This window comes from Neofelis nebulosa, chromosome 15 (assembly GCF_028018385.1).
Source record: "Neofelis nebulosa isolate mNeoNeb1 chromosome 15, mNeoNeb1.pri, whole genome shotgun sequence".
Classification (NCBI taxonomy): Eukaryota; Metazoa; Chordata; class Mammalia; order Carnivora; family Felidae; genus Neofelis; species Neofelis nebulosa.
This window is the reverse complement of record NC_080796.1, coordinates 43,036,479-43,060,393: the sequence shown is the minus strand read 5'-3', so window position 1 is coordinate 43,060,393 and position 23,915 is coordinate 43,036,479. Positions and strand designations below refer to the sequence as shown.

At 36.9% G+C, this 23,915-nt stretch overlaps 1 protein-coding gene across 2 annotated transcripts in view; it reads left to right on the top strand.

Annotated features, from left to right (window-relative positions):
- The window catches only part of DENND1B (DENN domain containing 1B), a 267,771-nt gene extending 243,856 nt beyond the window's left edge, over positions 1-23,915 (top strand). For both annotated transcript variants that reach the window (XM_058700921.1, XM_058700920.1), the window contains 3 exons: positions 15,240-15,313; positions 16,282-16,498; positions 17,542-23,915. In XM_058700921.1, coding sequence (XP_058556904.1) covers positions 15,240-15,313; positions 16,282-16,498; positions 17,542-18,078 — 828 coding nt within the window. In that variant the 3' untranslated portion in view covers positions 18,079-23,915. The remainder of the gene's footprint in view (positions 1-15,239; positions 15,314-16,281; positions 16,499-17,541) is intronic.

Sequence of the window (23,915 nt, the reverse complement as noted above, 5' to 3'; positions counted from 1 at the left end):
TTCAAATAAGCTTCCACTAATGTAATTAATGGTGCAATATGAACCCAATGGACAATACCATAATGGAGAGACAATCTACCTCAATTCAACAAAAACTACCTAAATATCTGCTGTGTGCTAGTTTACAGTTTTCAAGGTCATGTACCTCCTCTGAACATTACTAGGTGCAAGGACTACTTTCAAGATCATTTACCTTGTCTTACTGAATTTACAAACTCAGACTTTCCTTCATTGACCTTTGTATCTATTCTTCCTTTTCACTTCTTAACATCACATTCATGACTAGGTAGCAAGACCCCATGTGGAAGGAAAGATCTTGGGCTTTGGAGTTTAACAAACCTGGACCAGAATACCAGCTCTGCTACTTGCTTGGTATTGGAACTTGAGCAACTTGCCTAACCTCTCTAATCCTCTTAAGCTTCAAATCTATAAAATGATGATAACTATGTCCACTCCCATAGAGTTACTGTGGAGATTGGAGTTAGTGATAGAATTTGTTTTTCCAACACTCACTAGAAGTTTAATAAATATTAGGTAATATTGTTTCTATTCTGTCTACAACAAGAACTTTCACAAAAATTTAATGAACACCTACTATGTGTTGGGAACAGAAAGAATTAGACCCATGGATAGTATTCCTTAGCTCTTGGATGCCCTATTCTGGTTTTTCTTGTGGTTGTTGTTGCTGCCGCCACTGTTGTCGTTTTTCTTGTTCTCTTTTCTCTTTGTGTTTCAGTTTGGATACTTATTTTAAGTTTGGTAAATGTATAGTGAAATATTTAGCACAGTAAAATTAGTTAACATTTTTCATCTTACAGAATTACCATTTACTTGTTTTTCTCTAGCAACTTTCAAGTATTCACTACAATGTTGTTAACTATAAACAACTATAAACTATAAACTGTTAAACTATAAAGGCAGTTTGTACCTTTTTGACCAACATGTCATTTCTCCCACTTCCAGCCTTTGGCAACTACCCCATCCACTTTCTGTTTCTATGAGCTTGGCTTTTTGAGGTTACACAGATAAGTGGCAGAGTATTTATCTTTCTTTGTCTGTCTTATTTCACTTAGCTTAATGTTCTCAAGGTTTATCAGTGTCACAAATAGCAGGTTTTCCTTTTTACTTATCACTCAATAATATCCTATTGTACACATACCACATTTTCTTTATGCATTTATCCATCGATAGACATTTAGGTTGTTTCCATGTCTTGGCTATTGTGATTAATGCTTCAGTGACCATTGAGGCCAGATATCTGAATGAGACAGTGATTTCATTTCCTCCTGATAAATAACCAGAAATGGGATTGCTAAACATGGTAGTTTTATTTTTAATTTCTTGAGGGATCTTCATACGGTTTTCCATAGTGATTACGTCGATTTACAGTCTCACCAACAGTGCACAATATTCTCCACATCCTTGCCAACATTTATTATCTCTTGTCTTTTTCATAATAGCCATTCTAACAGGTGTGAGGTGGTATTTCATTGTGGTTTTGATTTGTATTTCCCTGATGATTAGTGATATTGAGCACATGTTCATGTACTTGATGGCTATCTTTATGTCTTCTTTGTAAAAATGTCTATTCAAGTTTCTGCTCATTTTAATTGGATTATTTGTGGTGTTTCTTTGACTACTGTAGGAATTGCATGAGTTCCTTATGTATTATGCATATTAACCCCTTATCAGATAATGATTTGCAAATGTTTTCTCACATTCCATGAGAATGGAAGAAATTTTCATTTTGTTGATTGTTCTCATTTTGTTGATTGTTTCTTTTGCTGTGCAGAAGCTTTTTAGTTTGATGTAGCTCCACTCGATTTTTGTTTTTGTTGCACATTTTCTGTGCTTTTGATGTCATATCTAAAAAGTCATTACCAAGACTAATGTTACGGAGCTTTTTCTTGTAGGAGTTTTATGATTTCAAGTCTTATATTTAAGTCCTTAATTCATTTTGAGTTAATTTTTGTTTAAGATGAAATTTTTGCCGTTTTGTTATTTTGCCTGTGAATATCCGATTTTCCCAGCACCCATTATTCAAGAGACCATCCTTCCACCATTCAGTGTTCTTACCATCCTTATCAAAAATAGTTGACTATATATGTATGGGTTTATTTCTGGACTCTTGATTCTGTTTCATTAGCCTTTATGTCTGCTTTTATACCAGTGCCATACTGGGTTTTTTTAGAGAGTTCACTGTTAGCATATAGAAATGCCAGATTGGTCAATAGAATTGACCTGTTTTAAAGTTCATTCATTTTATTTTCTTCAGTCTGCTGATGAGCTGATCAAAAGAATTTCTCTCTTATGGTTTTTTTTTTTTTCTGTCATTTCAATTTGACTCTTTTATATGGATTTCATCTTGCTACTGTCATCTCATCCATTTATGCATCCATCTTTTTTTCCTCTTACTTTTTATGTCTGGTAGTTCTTGAGTACTGGACCCCATGTGTGCATCACAAATTGAACTGCCTTGGATTTTGTTGTTGATATCATTACCTGCAGTTGGCTGCTATTATCTTGCGCTTAGAGTGGACTACTACCAGTGAAGTTTCTGGCAGGTTTTTCTTGGTGTTTCTCCATCACCCTTAGCTATATTAGAGCCACATGGGGGATCTCTCTCAATGTTTTTGCCCCTCCTCCAGCAATTAACTTCTGTTGCTGGTTACTTAGTCCTAGCCTTATGGGTTTTATGTGCTCTGGTCCAGCTTTAGCCTTAGCAGGTCTTGTGCCACTGTGCCTCAGATTTGGGGCTTTCTCAACATCCCTCCACTTCCTTTCATGGCAGATAAACTTTCTTATTTCTGCGACTGGTCTTGGGCAGTTTGAGGGCGCCTGCCCCTCCCCACTGGTGATAGATTTCCACTTGTTAACAGAGTAGAGTCCTGTGCCTCAGAGTGTTTCTTGCTCTTCCCTAAAGGAGTTTCTGTTTTTTTCCTTCCCCCAGAATTTTGGGATTGAGTTTGCTGACTGTATGCCATGACTGTATGACTTTTCTTATACATAAATGAGTGTTCTTATAAAGTAAGTAGGGCTTCATACATACCTCCCTGCAGCAGCTTATCACCTCCTGCTTGCCTGTACCCCCAAGGGGAGCTCTTTTCAGTCTCCTGTCTTGCCCCTAGCCTTTCCCTGTAGCACCAGGTAATAGGGTTGCCTGATTTAGCAAACACACGATTTTATCTGTGGAAGAGGGCTTGCGAGTACAATCTCCCCTTGCCTTTGAGACTCCTAACTATTCCAAACTGACATCTTAGCTCATACTTGGTCTTTAAGGCTATTATCTTAGCAGATTTCTTCTCCCCTGCTTATATGCCAGCTACCTCTCTCCTCGTGCTTTGCCTGGAGGAAATAGGTCTTGTGTCTCATCTCTCCTCAGAAGGGCTTGTAACCCTTTGGAATTTGGTTTGCTTGGTTGCCTTACAATTCAGCTCTCTGATAGGTCCAAGAAGAATTAGGATTTGTGGGACTTTTTTTTTTTAAATAACCCAGCTTTTTCTCATTGTTAAGATGGGAGTTGACATTCTTTTGCTATTCTTTACATTCTAAATGGAAGTGGAATTAGAGGCAAAATGAATTAAAGGGTATGATTCTTGGTTTCAAGGATTTAGCAAGACAGGAATGTACTTGAAATGAAATATTACTTTTATAAGAGATCATCTGTCAGGTGATACCTGAATCATAGAGAATTAAGTGAATAAAGCTAACCAATAAGACCAGATCGTGGCGAACTGGAAGAACTGGTAAAGGGCTCTTGGATGTGTCTGGACCACTTTAAAAAAAATTTTTTTTAGTGCTTCTATTTGTTTTTGAGAGAGAGAGAGAGAGAGAGAGAGAGAGACTGAGCACAAGCAGGGGAGGGACAGAGAGAGAGAGGGAGACACAGAACCCTAAGCAGGCTCCGGGCTCTGAGCTGTCAGCACAGAGCCCGATGCGGGGCTGGAACTCATAAACCACGAGGTCATGACCTGAGCCGAAGTTGGATGCTTAACCAACTGAGCCACCCAGGGGCCCCATGGACCACTTCAAAGTCATCCTCCTCAACTAGTCTCACATAGCACTCAACTGCTCAGAAGTGTAATTTTAATGCTTCTATAAAATCTTATTTCCTTAGTCTAATAACAGCCCTCATCAGCTGAATTCATCAGACTTCACCAAATACATATCTTGTTAATCCTTCCAATGTACTCTTTTGCCCTGACAGGAATGTGTCTTCAGTGTCTTTGGAAAAGTGTATTAATCTTTTGTCTCTTCACTGTGCCATTTCACCTACCAAGAATATTAAGACTCATGGTCATTCTGTAACTGTCCGCTTTAAAAATGAGGTTAAAACTTGCCATTTTAAGAAAGTCTTTCTCGGGTTAATTCTCAGACAGTTATTTCTTCTGAGTCTCTGAGAACTTATGTATCTAATGTAATTTTAACAAAAGGAGTTCTGTTCAGGGAACTGGAACACCTGGGTTGGAATCTTAGGTTTGTCACTAGTCTAATCTTTCCCCAAGACGCTTCACTTTGTTAAGCTTTTGGTTCCCTAATTTGTAAAAAAAGAAAAAAAATAGGGAAAATGTTGACCAAAATTTGTGATAAATTAGGTATTTAATGAAAAACAGTACAGTATGTAAAATATCAAACACACTGAAGCAAATCAGTCATAGATAAGTCAATTCACTCTGCTTTAGCCACTACCAATAAATTGCAACATGTGCTTTAAAACCCTTCCGTAAAATGCCATGAATTCTTAAGGTATTGCCATTATAATTACATATGGTAGAGTTTCATTTTTTTCATATTATTTCATGCGTGTATACTTAATTTTTATTTATTTTGTCTTAAGCTTGGGGGTTTGCTATGGACTTTGGGTAAGCAAGGTAACACTTCTGGACCTCAGTTACTTCAACCCTAAAATGGGGACAGTAGCACAGAGAGTACCAATTTTTAAAAAATTCATATATTAAAAGCATCTTAATTTTATGAAGTCTAAAAAAATGTGTTTTCCCATTCATTTACATATATCCCTTACTTTTCCCCCTTCTCCCAACCCCCCCCCCCCACCCCGTAAATTTAGACTTACTCAACATTTTGCCTTATTAGGATCTGTCTGCCATCTAGTGACAAAAATGGTAACTGCAAGATCACCTGGTCATTGTGCACCAGGGGAATGTTTCTCACCATTCAAACTGTCAGAAGTGCTATCCGGAAACCATTGTGGTGAAAAGAAAGGAAACATTGATCTTGCTTATTGTAGCTGAACCAAACTTATTTCTTGAAATCTCTTTCAAAGTTAAGTTTGATGGTTTCATGACTTGGACCCTCTGCCTCTGTCACTTTCTGCGTACATTTGCTTGTGGTTTTTCCTTCATAAGAAATGCTTTTCCTCCTTGTTTTTACCAGTCCATTTTTTTTTGTTTTGTTTTATTCAATGTCTAGCTAGAGATTGAACTTCTCTAGTAAGATATCTTCTTGAATAAATTTTATACCATGCTGAAAACTTTCCTTTTGCTTTAGTGTAGTATTTTCTCACATGCTTAATAAGCATCCCTTGCTATACAAGTGTTTACTTCCAAAATTTTATGAATCTTTATGCTAGATGTGAATTTTACACTTCACATCTCCATGTGAGCAAATTTTTCTTTTCCAATTGTATGTGGGTAGAACCTAGTCAGAGTCTGATGGAGGACCTATGATATCCAGTGCCCCATCTTATTTTTAATTCCTCGTACTAGAATGATGTCAAATTCTCCAAAACTCTATTTTGTTTCTTCTGATGTCTTTTTGCATTCAAAAGATGTACCTTCTTCTCATGTAGTACTGGTTCCCACAAAAGCTGCAAATGCTAAGTTACTTGCTAATTTGTACAGCCTGTGAGTGCAGTTGTGAAACAGTGAAATGACCATTGCATTGAGAAATGACCATACAGCAACTTTGAAACCTCTTTATTTGATCCCAGAATTTGCCATTATTTATAGTATGTAATTACAGTCCTATATTGTTACTGTTGTTAGTATGTTGACTGAACCTACTTATTGTAAATACTATAATTTGACATCAATCATGACTGGTATTAATGGTCATTTAAATAAGTTTTCATCTATGATCAAAACTTTGTGTTCAGTTATATTCCTACAATGAAGGATAGTTCGTATTTATAACTACTGTATTATATTCAATAATTTTGCATTTTTACCACATATTTATTGAAAATCTTGAAAGGAGGGATATCTTTTTATTTGTATGCCTCACAGCATGGAAGACAGTAGTGTGGGTAACAGGTGTTTAATGGATCTTTGTGGAAGGAAGAAATGCTAAGAATTTTTGAAAACTGAGATGTGGTTACTACCTTATTTTAAGGAATGCACACTAGCAGCTTTCAGTAGGTTCTCAAATATTTGTTGAAAGAAAATAAAACAATAACTGGCTTTCTGTTACTCTCCATTATCAGATCTTGCAAGTTTGGGGTGTGTCGTTTGCCTGTGCCCCCACCCCAACCAATTTTTCATCTCCCACTTTTTCTTGCTAGATTTTCTGATCTCCCCCACTTCCTTAAAACCCTCCATAAATTTAAATTTAGTCAGCTTTTTGCCACCTTAGTATATCTCTGCCATCTAGTGATCAAAAAGCTAATTGCAAAATAATGCACCCTTAAAGAACCCTGTGCACAGGCACAGGTTATAGCCCCCTCTGATAGAGGTCTTTCATTCCATTATATATTCTATGATCATCCCACCACAGGACCTTTGCACATTTTGTTCTGTCTTGTCATCATCTACTTAATACCTACTGACCTTTCAAGGCTCGATCCAAACATTATTTATATTTTATATTTATTTTATGATTATTCAACTTATGTCCAACTTATTAGAATTTAATTTACATGAGGGCAGGGAGCCTTGTTCTCAGTCATCATTGTACCCTAACCTAGCCCATTGAAGGCATTTCTGTGATCTTTGTTGAGTGAACAAATGAATATAGTGCTTTTCTGTACCTCCTGGACACTGAAAATACTTATGTCACATAAGCAATTAAGATAGCATTTACTTCTTTATGTCACATAGTTTATCAGTTTTTTAATTCATTTAAATACTCAACAGAAACGACCTATTGTGTATGGAGGTATTCATTTATTCAGGAAACATTAAATGCCTACTTTAAGGAATAATTTTATACAACTCCATTGTTTTATTTTTTTCATTAACTAATGAGGGAAATAGTAAAATGTTACAGTAACAGTAAAATGTTACTGATACAACAGATAATCCAAAGAACAAATACTTAAGACAGGAATACTGAAGCATATATGTTAACAGATACCAAAACCACCAAAATCCACACCATAATAATTACATCTATGCTGGACACAATTCATCTCTATGAACACAAAACTTTCGTATTGCCACCAGACCTCCATAGGTTAACTTCTGTCCCTGTAGGGTTACAAATAGTCAGAGACTATGAATGGTACGGATCTCTATAGTATCAGATAATCCTGGAAAGAAATGCTAGACAATTCCCAACAGTCCTTTGACAGGACACAAGTAGTTGTTTGCCCATTTCAAAATCTTTTATTACAGTTTTTCCTGTAATAATAATCTCAAGGCTTATTTGTGATCAAAAAAAAAGAAGAAGAAGAAGGCTATATTCTCATTAGGTTTGTCCTGATTATTTATATTGGAACAGCAAGAATGATAATTAACTAACCATATAAGTCTTCTTGACTTTTCTTGATAAATCTTGAGCCATGCAGTATTGACCAGCACAAGGCCACAGAATTTACTTCTTTCTGAAAGTTTTCATAAGAAATCTTGGTTTGGGGGCGCCTGGGTGGCTCAGTTGGTTAAGTGTCCGACTTCAGCCAGGTCACGATCTCGCGGTCTGTGAGTTCGAGCCCCGCATCAGGCTCTGGGCTGATGCCTCGGAGCCTGGAGCCTGTTTCCGATTCTGCGTCTCCCTCTCTCTCTGCCCCTCTCCTGTTCATGCTCTGTCTCTCTCTGTCCCAAAAATAAATAAAAAACGTTGAAAAAAAAAATTAAAAAAAAAAAAAAAAAGAAATCTTGGTTTGGGCTTATAAAAGTCTGTTCTTTCCTATCTTGAGGCTAGGAAACTAAGCCAAGACATCTTCTAAGTTCTATCTAAAATACCTATAAACTAGGGTGAATTTGTGTTGAAAAGTTCTCCCAATTTGCTGGTCCCTGTCCTGATGGAAGGGTACCTGTAAGGTTAGACTCTGTCAAGCAGGCACCAGGCAGGTTTTCCTGGGAAGGCATTGTTGCCATTGGCTCCACAAGTATCGCCAGCCTTTGTTCCATAATAACTACTACTTGGTTGTTGGATTTGTGTCCAGTTGTGTCCTTACAAGGCAGATAAGGGCAATGAAAGATGCAGAGTACAGTAGAATCAGATAACCCCACAAAGGCTTCTAAACACCATCCAGAATTCCACTGATAGGACACTCCATACTCTTGTTCCTTTCAAAGACTTTTACAGTTTTTCTGATACGAATATGTATCACACAGGTGCTTGGTTCTGAGGGTATGAGAGGTAAATTAGCAAGATTCCTGCCATCAAGAATCTACCGCTGTACAGTGGGAGAGAGAGAATTTAACCATGACCACAGTACAGCGGGATGGACAAGTCCCATGAGAAATACGTGTACAGGTATTCTAGGAACACACAAGATGACTGAGAAAGTATTTCCTGAAAGGGGAACTCGTGAGCCAGGGCAAAAGATAATTAGAAAAAGAAGGGAAACACCACGGAGAGGGACGTTCTGGTACACACATCAACACATGTGTCGGACAGAGGCAGAAAACACGGGAAACCTACAAGCAAGGAAGAGGGTGTAGTGGTAATGGAACAGACATCCGTATGGCAAGTGAAAGCTTCAGAGGCTAATTGAGCCAGATCCCTCTAGGCAAAGGTAAGAGGTACAATATTTATTCTGAAAACTGTAAGGAACCACTGGAGGATTTACTTAAAGAGGAGTGTAGCATTGTTAAGTTTAAAAAGATCTCTCTGTTAGCAGGTTAGAGGCCGTAGCATTCTACAGGGCGGAGACTTAGATTTTCAAATGAGAATCGATGGGTACAGACAGAGATAGTGGGGATGGGAAGGGGAATAAATGTAAGAGAAGAGCTGTTCAGGGAGAGGCATCAGCGGATGCAAAGGTCCTGTAGTGGAATAAGTCAAGGCAACCATAAGGGACTGAAAGAAGGCCGTGGTGATGCCTTGTGGGTTAGAACAAAGTGACTAAAGTGGGCAGGGCAGGCAGAGCCTGGTCTTGCGAGACCTGACAGATGAAGAGCAACACAAAGGCATTTATCTTTTCTGTTTGTTTCCTTCAACAAATATTTACTGAAAACCAACTAAAAACTGCTTCTCTGCACTCCTTAAAAATAGGCAGCAGCTGCATTTCATTTTCCTCTGACTTGTTGGCATCCCTTTATCCCACTGACATCCAGGAAGCACCTATTATATACGTACTAGTGTTTTCCGTGCTGAGAAGGCATACAAAAGAGCTCAGAGGTCACAAAGAACATGAGGTGGATCACACTTCTCGAGAGCTCAGAGTACAGCCACGCAGGCGGCCACACAAACAAGTAACGCGGTGCAATTGATACATTGGCCAGACGTTTGGCCAGTACATGGCTACACACAGGGCAGGTGAAGAGAAGGCTTTGTAGCATAAGTAGGAGTTTTTCCAGTAAAGAAGAAGAGAGGGTTTTTTTTCCTTTCCTTCATTTTTTTTTTTTGTACCATGTCATCTCTTAATCACTTTATAATCATTCTTAAAAAAAAAAATCCGTTCCCAGCTATAGGCCATATTATGAGTGTCTTGGTGCTTATTTCAGGAACTTGTAGATAATAATTTATAATGAAAGTGTTTATTGACCCTTGGAAACTTTCCTGTTATGCACTTCTTACTGTGAGATTTCTATCCAGGTCGGAAATAGATTTTTTTCTCTGAATCCACATAATACACAAAATTCATTCCACCAGCATTTGCATCTGCTTATTATCATTCTAGTTGGAAAAATAAACATGCATACCTCTTCCCAAAAGTCAGTTGTATTAAGAAAAAGAGCATATATTTTACATTATAAACATATTTAGATTTTATTTTTATTTTGTGTATTGAGATTATTTTTCTCTTTCTTAGCCATTTATATTTCAGTTTCTGTCTAGTTTCATAGGCAGGTTTTCAATAATGATATGTCTGTGATTGATGAATCCAGGTAAAGGTGTGCTGTTATTGGCTATGTATTAGATCCTAACGAATACGTAATATATTTTCTGCAGTCGAAGCTTATTTGCTACCTATTATCCATAAAAGCTTTCTATTTACAAAATTGTGACCGGGTCTTTTTGCCCAGTGTTGTATGTTCTGGGCATAGTGGAAAAAATCCTTTATTTCCCCCGAAAGTACAATCCCTGAGTCCCAGTCTACCAGAAACAGTAACATAGGGATAAACTGGGTTCATAAAAGCTCAGAAACTGATGATGCTTTTGCTAAATAAGCTGCCATTTTTCTCTATCTTGCATATGAATCAAATTGGAGCTTTTTTCTCCTTTTGTTTTTCTTTTGTGGGTGTGTGACCTTAACGAATTACGTAATTTGATGTCATCAAGCAGTTGACATATTCACTATGTGTCTCTGGACGTTGTCACTTCATATGCAGAGGCTGCAGTCCCTACTGCTTGATACATAGTCAGCAACTGCTAATTAGAAGCTTATTTAAGACAGACAAACTGGCGCCTGGGTGGCTCAGTCGGTTGAGCGTCCGACTTCGGCTCAGGTCATGATCTCACAGTTCGTGGGTTTGAGCCCCGCGTCGGGCTCTGTGCTGACAGCTCAGAGCCTGGAGCCTGGTTTGGATTCTGTGTCTCCCTCTCTCTCTGCCCCTCCCCTGTTCACGCTCTGTCTCTGCCTCAAGAATAAACATTAGAAAAAAATAATTAAAAGAAAAAAAGACAATTTGTAAGAAAGCGTACTCAGAATATGCGCAGTACAAAGCTTAACACTCACAGGAAAGAAAACATTAATCAGTTGTAATTCTAATTTTAACTAACTCTGTTGTGAAAATTCATCACAAGATACACCATTTAACGGCATCCCTATGTAGAAATTGATAGAACTGTCACCTAGCTAGGACATATAAAACCAAATTCAAACGTATGAGTTTCACAAATAGGTGAAGTAGCTTCATAAAAAAAAAAAAAGTTGTCATTAACAAAACAAACAAACAAAAACCGAGAATCTAGGCAGACGTAGATAGAACATAAAAGTAACTTGTGGGAGAAAATGAACAAGGGATTGACAACACAGGAGAGAAAGACCTATTCTGTTCTCAATAAGTGGTATGAGCTTGGGCAAATTATGGAGCTTCTGTGGCATACTTCTGAATTTATCATGGGTTTTATTAGACTCTGAGCTACTCAATGACAGAGACTCAGCCTAACTCAGCTCTGTATTCCCAGAACCTAGCCCCACTGTGTGTGTATATGAGAGTGCTTTGCAATGTACTCTACGAACGTAAATATTAAGCTATGTATTTATTATCTTATTTTGTATTAGTTCTTTCTCTTAGTTTTTTTTTTTTTTAGTTTACTTTTTGAGAGAGCGAGAGTGAGCAGAGGAGAGGCAGAGAGGGCGGGGAGGCGGGGGGAGAGAATCCCAAACAGGCTCCACACTGTCAAAGCAGAGTCCGAAGCGGGGCTCAGACTCACAAACTGTGAGATCATGACCTCAGCCAAAATCAAGAATTGGACACTTAACCGACTGAGCCACCCAGGTGCCCCATTTTGTATTAGTTCTTAAATAGTCAATATTTTTTTATTTTTTAAATAGCAGCATGAAGTCTCAGCTCCCTCATAGTTTTGTTTGGTTTTAGTTCTGATTTGTTTTGTTTTTCAGAAAGAATTGAATGCAAGGCCCCTAGCTGGCATAATGTTAAGCCTATACGGAGGTCAGTGTTATAATGATGACTGATTTTTAGAAACAAAGAATTACATTTTGTGAGTTTTGGAGGGAGGGGAAAGAAATGTATTTTTCCTACAGAAATAATATTGTAAGTGGTAGTTGTGTTCCTAGGCCATTCCTCAAATTACTTTTCCTCATATACTTTAAACTTGTAGTCATAAAATGATATTATAGTTACAGGCCCCAAATACATAGCTAGTAACCAAACTTGTGGAGAAGCTCACTACACATTCTGAGCAGGGGCTACAAAAACATATTTCTCTATACATTCTTTCCTTTCTACTACTCTCAGCACTGGCATAGAGGAGGGAGACGAGTAGGGATCCACTCCTGAATTATGAATTCCAGAAATTTGCTTACTCTTTATGTCTGCAACAGAAGAAAACAGCTATCATGGGTGCCTGGGTGGCTTAGTCAGTTGAGCATCTGACTCTTGATTTTGGCTCAGTTTGTGATCCCAGGGTTATGGGATCGAGCCCCACATCCCACTCTGCGCTGAGCATGGAGCCACTTGAGATTTTCTCTCTCTCTTGCTCTCCCTCTGCCTCTCTCCCCTGCTTGTGCTGTGTCTGTCTCTCTCTCTCAAAATTAAAAAGAAGAACGAGGAGGAGGAGGAGGAAGAGGAGAAGGAAAAGAAGAAAACAATTATCTAGATTGGGAGATCAGAATTGGAAGACAGAAACTTCTCTGGTGATGTCATGGTTAAAGTCTACGAATTTCAGTTTTGCTTCCATCCGTTCAAAAGGATGCTTTGCAGCCATGGACACCTATAGCACTCAGACTCTGGCCATTTCCTGGGGTGCCTGCATGGCTCAGTCAGTTTAGCGTCCAACTTTGGCTCAGGTCATGATTTCATGGTTCATGAGTTCGAGCTCCACGTCGGGCTCTGCTGACAGCTCAGAGCCTGGAGCCTGCTTCAGATTCTCTGTCTCCCTCTCTCTCTGCTTCTCCCCTCCTTATTCTCTCTCTCCCTCTCTCAAAATTAAACATTAAAAAAAACTTCTTTAAAAAAAATTAAATAAATAAAGATATGCCATTTCCTACTTACAGAAACCAAAACTCTTACAGGAAGTGACTGATTCCAGGTCTGATGCAGAAAATGTATAAGTTGAAATGAGACATTATGTTGGGCCAAAAGCAAGAAGCTTACTAAAGAACCTCTGAGGTCACTTGTGTTTAAAGGACACAAGAGCCAACCTGAGTGGACTAACACTGGATCAAAGATAGGACCATTTAAAAAAAACTTAAATTATTTCATTGTGGAAAGAACACTTAACATAATTCAAACATGTTAAAGTAAAGAAAAGCTTATAAGAATTCGTGGATACCTTTCATACAGCTTCAACAATTATCAACGTGTGGTCAATCTTATTTCAGTGCCAGCGCCACCCATGATCCCTCTCCACCACTGGATTATTGTGAAGTAAATACCCAATAGCACATCACACATCATTTAACCTGCAAGTATTCAAGCTATATCTCTAAACGTTAAGAGCCATTTTTAAAATGTAATCATGGTATAGTTTAATAATGGGACATCAAACATCAAGAAGAATCTACTGTGATAGGCTGAGCCATATGAGATATGTACAAATGATGATGCCTTTTTAAAAACCCTCACAGCTCACTTTTAGAGATCATTAGGTATAAACTCATTACTCTGGAAATTGTTAAGCAAAAGAAAGAAGGATTTATCCTACCTCTCCTGTACACATTGAATTTCAAAATAGTTAATAGGACAAAATTCTTGGTAGAATGCCAACAAGTAAAGATAGAAGAAATGCTTTTGAAAAGCATAATTTTGAAGCCCCTAATGCATAATTAACTTACCCAGGGATTATCACGGGATGCTAAAACCATCAAGTGAACAAAAATTCATAGTGGATGGTATCAGCCAACCTGAATCCTGGAGCCATTAATCAATCTTAGTGCCACCGAAAGTGAGACAACTTAACATTATGTGCCTCCTGGTCTGAATGATCTGGTGCAGTAAAAAACACATCAACACCTATAACATGTTCTTGCCAAAAACAGAAAAACAAAAACCCAGCAAGTGAGTCTATCCAAGCTTCCAGATGTAACTGCCAGTTTACAGGAAGAGGATCAAATCACATGTCTAGGGACACAAATGGCATAAAGGGTGGAGAAAGTGGAACTGATAGTCTCTGAAGGAGACTTGACTGACACATCAACCAAATACAGTGTTAACCTTGTTGAGATTCTGGTCCAGATAAACAAACTAAAATATTTTGGGGGTAATAAGGGAATATGAAAATGGCCTGAGAATAGAGGATGTTAAAGAATAATTGTTAATTTGTATGGTATGATAATGATATTTTGGTTGTGTCTAAAGAGCACTTATCTGTTAAAGATACACAATGAAGTGTTTCCAGGTGAAATGATGGGTTGCCCAGCTTTGGTTCAAAGCCTTGCTATTCAGCAAATAACGTGCAGATCAAGCAGCACTAACTTCATCGGAGAGCATATTAGAAATGCAGAAACTCCGGCCTCATCCTTAGAACCACTGTAGAGTCAGAATCTACGTTTTCACCATGATCTCCAAGAGATTTATATGCATACTCAGTTTGGAGGAGCACGGCTTTACAATAATTGGAGAGATGGGATAAAAGAAAGAAGATTGGCAAATATTGAAGCTTATTGAAACTGAGGGATAAGTACATGGGGATATGATTGATTATAAGTCAAGTAGTTTTAAACCAGGGACTGACAGACCGGATCAGTGTGTGTGTGTGTGTGTGTGTGTGTGTGTGTGTCCAATCCAGTGATTTGTTCTTGTTTACTAGTTTGAGCTGTAAATGTTGACATAAATATTGCCTGATTCCCTCCCGTTATAACTGAACAGCTTGTCAAGTTGTTGGGTAATATTCAAAAACCTTTAATGCATATTTCTTTTGAAAGTGTTCTTGTCATGGGGCACCTGGATGCCTCAGTCAGTTAAGCGGCGGACTTCGGCTCAGGTCATGATCTTACATCTCATGGGTTTGAGCCCTGCACCAGGCTCTGTGTTGACAGCTCAGAGCCTGGAGCTTGCTTTGGATTCTGTGTCTCCCTCTCTCTGTGCCTCCCCCGCTTGCACTCTCTCTCTTTCTCTCTCAAAAAAATAAATAAACATTAAAAATAAAATTTAAAAAAAGTCATACAATAAAAGTGTTCCTTGCCAAATAAAATTCTTCCTTTAAAATTTATGAAAAAGACTTATTTAAACTACTAATGCCACTTTATTGTCAATTCCCCTCTCTAGGGACGCTTGAAAAGACCTCTTAAGAGCCTTGATAGTGCTCTGTATGATGACGACCATGACGAGAGAGCAAGCAAGTAAGTCGTGATGGATATTAGAATCCTACTAAGTGTTGTGGCCGAAAGGCAGGAGTTCTAGGATTTCAAAAGATAGTTGAAAGAATGTACAGTCCTAGAGATCAGATTTTGCTGCCTTACGGTGTTCTTCAGCAAAAAGAGCCAGTGCTCAGTGGAGTCTCATGGGGGATGAATCTTGAGATAGGAAGAAAGATAGACTTGAAATATCTTATTCTTGGAAAACAATGATGCCTACAGAAATATCTGGAATAGTGTTAAAGGAGAGATAGAAGCCCACCCAAGTTAGGCTCCTACCCACCTAGTAAAGAGGGGCAGGTTAAATGGCAGGAACAGTGATAATAGTCAATTAAAATAAATTGAGTCACGGGGATAGGAGGGGTTTAAGTCCATGGTGATATCAGAAGGTGAAACTCTAATACAAAATGTTAAAAATAATTTTACTATAAATAAGGAAAATGATAATAGTAGGTGTTTAATTTTTTTAAACAAGTTTGACATTGGGAATGACTCTTTTTTCTCTGTTAAGTGTATCTTTGTCTATATAAAGGAATATGCATTCTTCTCTAAAATAAATGAATAAATAAAGAGAAAACCACATACCAATATTGAGAGTTAACTTGGCTATAGTGAATCCTCCAAGTGTTCCGTCTACTATTTCTAAGGCTAATGTCCCAAATCCCACAGAATTAGACTGTGTGAAAAGCCCTGCTTCTGCTTCCAGATTAAGGACCCATAGCTATTTGTTTGTTTTTTCTTTGTGCATATACTCAAAATTTCCCATATTTGAATTGGTATATACACATCTCTATGAAGAATTTGACCATGAACCAGTTAGCCATTTCGCTGTTGTTCCACTGAAAAGCACTTTGGTTTTAAGACTCTCTCACTGCTTGAATGTAACCGGGGGAAGGTTCTCATATGCCTTGTGCGTGACTGTAACTACTAGGATGTGCTTCATTTTCCTCCAGGTTATCCTCTGAAGATGGAGAAGAAGCTTCTGCTGATTTTTATGAAAGCGATGACTCCGTTGAAGCAAGAGTAAAGACTCCTTACTCAGGTGAAATGGACCTACTAGGAGAGATCTTAGATACACTGAGCACACACAGCTCTGACCAAGGAAAGCTGGCAGCAGCAAAGAGCTTGGATTTCTTCAGATCAATGGATGATATCGATTACAAACCTACGGTTAGTTGATTTTTCAGCCTTAAAAGTAAATGAAAACATACTTACCCTTTGCTACGAATTGCTTCATGTTATATATAGTCCTAGTTGGTCAAAGCGTTTAACCTCAAACAGGTAAGTAGTCAAATCTTCAAAAATATAAAATTTAACCACGAAAAATTCCAGTATTTTCCAATTTTGTGTCCGATTCTAGTGGTTATTGTCATTAATTGAAAAAAAAAATTATTTTGGGGTTCCTGGTGGCTTAGTAGGTTAAGTGTCAAACTTTGGCTCAGGTCATGATCTCACAGTTTGTGAGTTCAAGCCCCACATCAGGCTGTGTGCTGACAGCTCAGAGCTTGGAGCCTGCTTCGGATTCTGTGTCTCCCTCTCTCTCTGCCCCTCCTCTGCTCACACTCTGTCTGTCTGTCTCTTTCTCTCTCAAAAATAAATAGACATCAAAGAATTTAAAAAGAAAAATCAAAAAAAGAAAAAATGTTCTTTTATCAAGCATAATAGTCTCTTACGATCTGATTTTATAGTTGTCTTTTTTGGGCACTTTTTTAGATCTGAAATGTTTCTACTTTTTTTTCTATATTTCCTGGATCTTCAAAAAAGTGTTTAATAAATGTATCAATTCAAGTAATTTTTTTATTATATTACTTTAAAAATGAGCAGTGTTTTAAACAAATTGAACTGAATGTTTTAAAAAACAAGAGATGGAAGTATGAGTGATGGCAACCATGTTGTGACTGTAAGTAATTCCAGAACTTGGCATTGACTATACGAGGTAGCTGGTCTGTTTGGGTTCTTGGGGGGTAGGGGACTTGGAAAGTTCTTTTTATTTAATTTTTCATCTTTATTGACATATATTTATATGTTTTCTTGTTAATAGAGCCATTTGCAGGTGTTCAGAATTCACTATTGATGCTATATTTCTTCCACGAGGAACTTCAAGTTCCCAGCCATGAAAGATACTAATATTTATTTCAAACTGGAAAATAATTTGCTGAAGTAATACTATAGACTCATTAAAATTTTTCTGAATTTGTGGTTTCTGCTTTCAGAATAAATCCAATGCACCTAGTGAGAATAATCTGACCCTACTTTGCAGTGGTTCTGGTGACCAAGTAGAGTGGCATCTCGGGCAAGATGATAGTGCCCTTCATGGCAAACACCTTCCTCCATCTCCCCGGAAGCGAGTTCCCTCTAGTGGTTGGACAGATTCTCTGTTTATCCTGAAAGAGGAAAACAATGAAAAACACCTCAGTGTTGACAATGTGAGGGGGCCCGCGGTCACAGAAAAGGCAGCTTCTGCTTCAGAACTGGATTTCCAGTTAGCTTCGCCTGAAGTTTCCGAAGATGAAAAGTGTAAAACAGAAAGGAAGGAAACACTAAGCCGGATTTCAGATGATCTCCTTATACCCAGCCTTGGGCGACATTCATCTACTTTTGTCCCTTGGGAGAAAGAAGGGAAAGAAGCCAAAGAGACTTCAGAAGATAGTGGACTGCTTCATGAAGTGGTGTCGTTATGTCACATAACATCTGCCTTCCAGCAAGACTTAAACATTTCAGAGGAAAACACAAGTGGAAACCAAACTTAAATCAACAGTTAAGAGTCACTCACGTGCATCTAAGCTTCTATGGAGACATTTTAGGATTCCATGTAATCTCTATAGTAAACAGAATTATATGTAGGAATGACAGTTGTTGGACTGTCTAAAAAATTATTGTTCATTTGGAGCATACATTTTTCCCACTCATTCATCTCGTGAGTGTGATTATATATTGATTGATTTTTTTAAATGTAAAGCTAATTCTCCTACTGTGCTCTTAAATCAGGTACTAGTTTGTATGTATGTTGGAAGTATATGTTGAACATATGATTTCCCAGTATTTGGTGCTTAATGCCATTCATTTATTTAAACTAAGTATGCATATATAACCCTTGCACATAACCAGTAGCTACTATTCTAATCTGGTTGAGCATGAACTGATCAGGATATCAAAACTTCTCAAAACTAGCCTGAAACTACTGAAACTGTTGACCCACTAACTGCCTTAATCTTAAGCCTATATTTAGCATACTTTAATAATTTATGGAATTACCTGTAAATTTTGAAGGATAAGTTATAAGTGTTCTGCAGAGCAATAATGCCTTTTTCTATTCATTGAATCAAGGACAAAATTAATTTTTCAAAGTTAAAAAGCTCTCTTGTGGACACTGCAGCCATGTTTTCCAAAACGTATAAAGGTACACATTTACCTTTCACTCAGTGAAATATATGAAGTGCTGAATTACAATGTGAAATTGATGACTTCTGTTTACAAATGAGACACTTTAAATTTTTTTCCCAGTCTCTCTGTATGCCTTTGCTATCTAGGAATCCAGTCCCAGAAAGCCAAACATAACATGAACTATCCTGATAAAGAAATATTCCTATCTTTTTTTTTCTTAACTAATAATTCTACATTAAATATTTTTATCATCTCAAATTTACTTTTTAAAATAATTGACTTTATAGCTTAGAAGTTTTTGATTTATAGACAAATTATGAAGAAAGTACAGAGAGTTCCCATATAACCCTATACACAATTTCCCCTATTATTAATATCTTACATTGGTATGGTACATTTGCCACAATCAGTGAACCAGTATCGATAGTCCATGCTTTATTCAGATTTCCTTAGTTTTTCCCTAATGTCTTTTTTGTGTTGTAGAATCCCATCCAAGATACCACATTACATTTGGTTGTCATGTGTCTTTAGATGCCTCTTGGCTGTGACATTTTCTCCGACTTTCCTTGTTGCTGATGACCTTGACAGTTTTGAAGAGTACTGATCTGGTCCGATAAATTGTAAAATGTCCCTCTAATAGAATTTGTCTGCTATTTTCCTCATGACTACACTGTGATTATGGGTTTGGGGGAGGAAGATTCCAGAAGTGAAGTGTCACTTTCATTACATCATATCCAAGGTACATAATGTCAGCATGATTTATCGTGAATGTTCATGTTGACTTTGATAGCCTCGCTTAGGTGATGTGTGTTAGATTTCTCCACTACACTTTCTCCCCTCCCTTCCTATACGGTAGTGTTTGTTTGGAAGGAAGTCACTGTGTACAGCCCACTCTTAAGGAGTAGAGCTTATGCTTCCTCTCCCAGAGGGTGGAGTAGCTACATAAATTATTTAGAATTCTTCTGCATAGGAGATTCGTCTCTTCTCCCTCAAATTCACTGTTAAATGTTGAAATTCGTCTCACAAGGAATCATGCATTGACTGCTTCATGATAAGCTAGTTTGTCAGGAAAAAAAATCAGGAAACAAAACCAGTGATGTTACGGTTAATTTGGTATTTGTGTATTCAGTATACACTCTGTACATCCCCAATCATGATTAGTTTTAAAAAATTGTCACTTTAGAAAAGATGTTTGAGAAACCATTCAAGAACCTCATCAGGACTGTACCCTAGAACATTTGCTGAAAGAATTTACTTGCGAGTTAAAAAAGGAATCTTGGAAGGGGTGTTGTTAAAAACATTGCTTAAAAATATTTATTCAGGTCAGTCTTTAAATAATTTAAAGAAATGACAAAGTTTTTTTCTTTTTACAGCCACATCCCAAAATCTTAAGTGGATATGTTTTACTGAGGACAATTATTCATTCATGTTTATAAAGGAAGACAAGTCTTATTTTCCTTATAAGGATGGACTCAGTATACATTAAGAAAAAAAGTGTTTAATCCTTATTAAGACAAAAGTAAGACTCAAGGTTCTTGTCAAATTTTGCCTTTATATACTCATTACAAAATTCCGTTTTACTTTGTTGAAGCGTATAGTAAAAGAAGTCAACTTATCAGAAGAGCTATTTTAAATGAGAAGGAGAAAAAGGTCATTCTGGTTGTGAATCTGCTTGGCAAATATTTCTTCATAATTTTTGAAAAGAAAAGCCTTTTTTAGCACGACTGTTCGAATGAGGCATGGGAATGGGAATATTGTGAGTGTAGCATAGGTAAAGCTGGGGTTTTAGTCCATTTGCTTAATAGACATCATGGCTTCAGAAATGTAAGTTCTTCTGTCGTCCAGTCCCCTCATGAGATGGTTGACTACAAAACTGTGTTGTGAGGGTATTTAGCCACTCACAAGCAAGTTTGCATGAAGGTATTTTAAACTGGATTTGTGCCTTATTTTAACATGCAAAGTCAGCTTTTATATTCTGTGTTAAAAAAAAAAAAAAACAACAGCAAAAACAAAATCTGTACATGTTGTTCTTGGAAAGAATCCAAAAGACTAGTATCCAAGAGACTACTAATCTGAAAGTATTAGTATTTCAAATCACTAATATTTTGAGTATTCAAAGTCTTCTCTTAAACTAGACTTCCCAGTGCTGTGGTGGATGTAGGGAGAGTGAAGTGAAGTGAAGATGAATTCTGAAATAAACAAAAGTATTATCTTATTTTCTGCTATGCTTATATTTTCTATTATAACTAAATGAAATATTTGTGAACTCCCCTGCTATTTGAATTTTTTTTTTCCAAGAAGCTACATCTGTTCCACAACAGAGTTGTATAAATGAATAGGACGTTTGGCTTTGGTAAATAGTCTTTCATATGGCCTCTAAACCATCATAATTCTCCCTGAATCCCACCATGGCTTTTATCCTCTTTGCCCTTAAATATTGCATTTGTGGTGTTTCAGGAGGGGATGGAAGAGTAGTGTGTGAATTTAGAAGCTGTCATTTTGTTAAGTCAGTATGTTGTTAAGTGGCAGATTTTGATGGTTACCCACTTTTAGAAAGGCACCAAAATATAGCAGGATTATTTTCCTGATTAAAAATGGATAACTCATCACTTAGGAAGTATTTATTGACTTTTATCAGTCGTATGCAAGGTACAGTATCTGAGGATTTTAGGAAATAAAATAATTAACCCAGTCTCTGCTCTGAAGGAACCAATTAAAACATTTGAATTTAAAAGGAAAAGAAATTATAAATCTCATTAATAATAATAATAATAATAATAATAATAATATATTTTGCTTAGAAGTTATTACCCCAAGATTCTAACATCAAAAAAAGTCTTTTAAGGCTGCTTAATCAGAAAATGCTCTAAGTACAGAACCACAATACTATTTCCAATTTCATTAACTTTATTATTATAATGAAGTATAATAATGCTGCTATTTTAAGATATCTATTTCTAAAGGACAGACTTAGAGGCTCTTAGAAACTAAATGTCCTTGTTTATCTGATTGTCTGTCACCACTATGCTCAATCCTTTCACCAGGCAGCACAGGGCTCTATAATGGAATGATGCTTCTTTGCAATACTGAGGGCCACTTTACTTACCTTAGGGCTAACTGAGGGTGTGGGTGCATGTTGATGGAAACTAATTTTTACTGTCTTTATCTTGATAATAGCATTCTCTAGAAACGGTCTCTGCTGTCCCTGCCTCTTAAATTAAAACTGTGTCAGTGCTGTTGTTAGGATTCTGTGCTAAGATCCTGATGGTAGAATTCAGGTATGTTCATGAATTAGTTGTTTCTTAAATAGCATGAAGTAGACTCATGATCGAGAGGAGAAAACTGTGAATGTTCTCATAATCAGCACTAGATGTCCCTTCTCATGCAGAAAATCTGGATTTTCAGGAAAAGATTATTTTCATGAATAAATTTTCTGATGCAAATTCCATTTTGTTTAGCGGAACAGACCCTGATTCTGGGTAGATATTTGTAAATGAGAATGTAAGTTTCAGAAAGTAAAACAAATACCCAAATCTCATCCCCCAAAGCACTTCTTATAAGGAAATAGCTTTCACAGAGTCTCTGTCAGTACTCACATCTTTCCTGTGTCGCGCCCAGTACTCTGTTCATGTCTGTTTCTTAAAGCTTACTTAAGAGGCAGAATTGTTTTTGAGCAAACCGCTTCGCATTTTCATTTGGTCATGATAGGGAATTATGTGTATTTAGAAAGATGCACATTTTATTTTGAAAATAATAGGATTTTGTGCAATATTTTTCCTGCATAATTTAGTTCATATAAATATGCACATCTGCTTTTCTAGCAGATGCCTTAAGGTCATGTTTTTCAGTATTTGTGTAAAATTGTATGTAGCAATGTTCTATGTGATTTTAGAAAAAAAATCCTTTATATTGTTGGCAGGAGAAATGTTTTTGTTTATTTAAAGTAATTATGGATATTGCATTATTGTATCATAACTAACTGCCTCAGCAACAATAAATATGCAATAAGGAAATCCTGAACCTTAGGTTAGTATTGACAATACTATTACTTTAAAAGAAATGTATATAGTGCAAAATGCTGATTTTACATGTGTACATGTAACAGATATTCAGTTCCACCACATAAATCTAAATGGCATTTGTATGGTGATGACCACATATGTAGATTGTAATATCCTTTGTGATGAATCTTTGGTAAGATTTATAAAGGGCATTGCCAATACTCCTTGACTGTCTATAAATTAAGTTAATTTTTGTATGGTGTACAGTTTGTTTAACCTTAGAGCTTCTATAGATTTCTACTTTTATTATACTTGAACGAGGCAGAAAAGCACTGTGGAATATCTGTAGCTCTGGATGCGATCTGCAAACATACCAAAAAATTAAACAAGGTACTGAACAGCAATATTAGCTGGATGCTTTCTATCCAGAAAGCTGTGTTTTTCTTCAAACCATCCTTTAATTAAGTAATTTAAAACATGCAATCTTTTATCTTAAAAGATGGCAAAGTCACAAATGATTACCTCTTTGATACGATAAATGTCCAGGTCTCTTTTGTCTCTGTGTTATTTCACTTCTCAGATGAGAGCCTTAATGAGGTACCTTAACAAATCCACCCTCTGGTTGGTTATGTGATGTTTAGGAAAGGACAGAATTAGAACCCTGTGCATGCTAAATGCACCACAGGCATCAAGTATAACTTCCATGTGGTAATTTTGAGAACCATCTAATGATCATATACCAAAAACAAGACTTCTTGACTCTGTTACAATTTAGTACTTACAGCAATGCCTAAAACAGCAAGCAAGTATGAACTGCATGAAGTCCACAACTTAATATGCATAAAGGTTTTTTTTTCTATAAAAGGTACATGAGGGGTTCAAAATGGAACTTTTCCAAAGGTTATTTCTTTTGCTTTAAATGACTGTTTAAAAGTACTGAACATCTTGAGCTTTTTTGCTAGACATGGTGACAGATATCTGTAAACACCTACCCAGCATTGAGATTTGTTTCAGTGTTCTTGCATCCTTGAGGCTACAGTATAAATCATCTCTAAAGTTGACTACTATTGGGAGGACATTGTGCATAAAAGTGTTGTTTGGGGATTTTTAAAAAAATATGCAAACGCAAATATTGGATGAACTACATACTACCATAAAGTGCCCAACAATGCAGTTATGAAATAAAATTGGTCATAATTAAA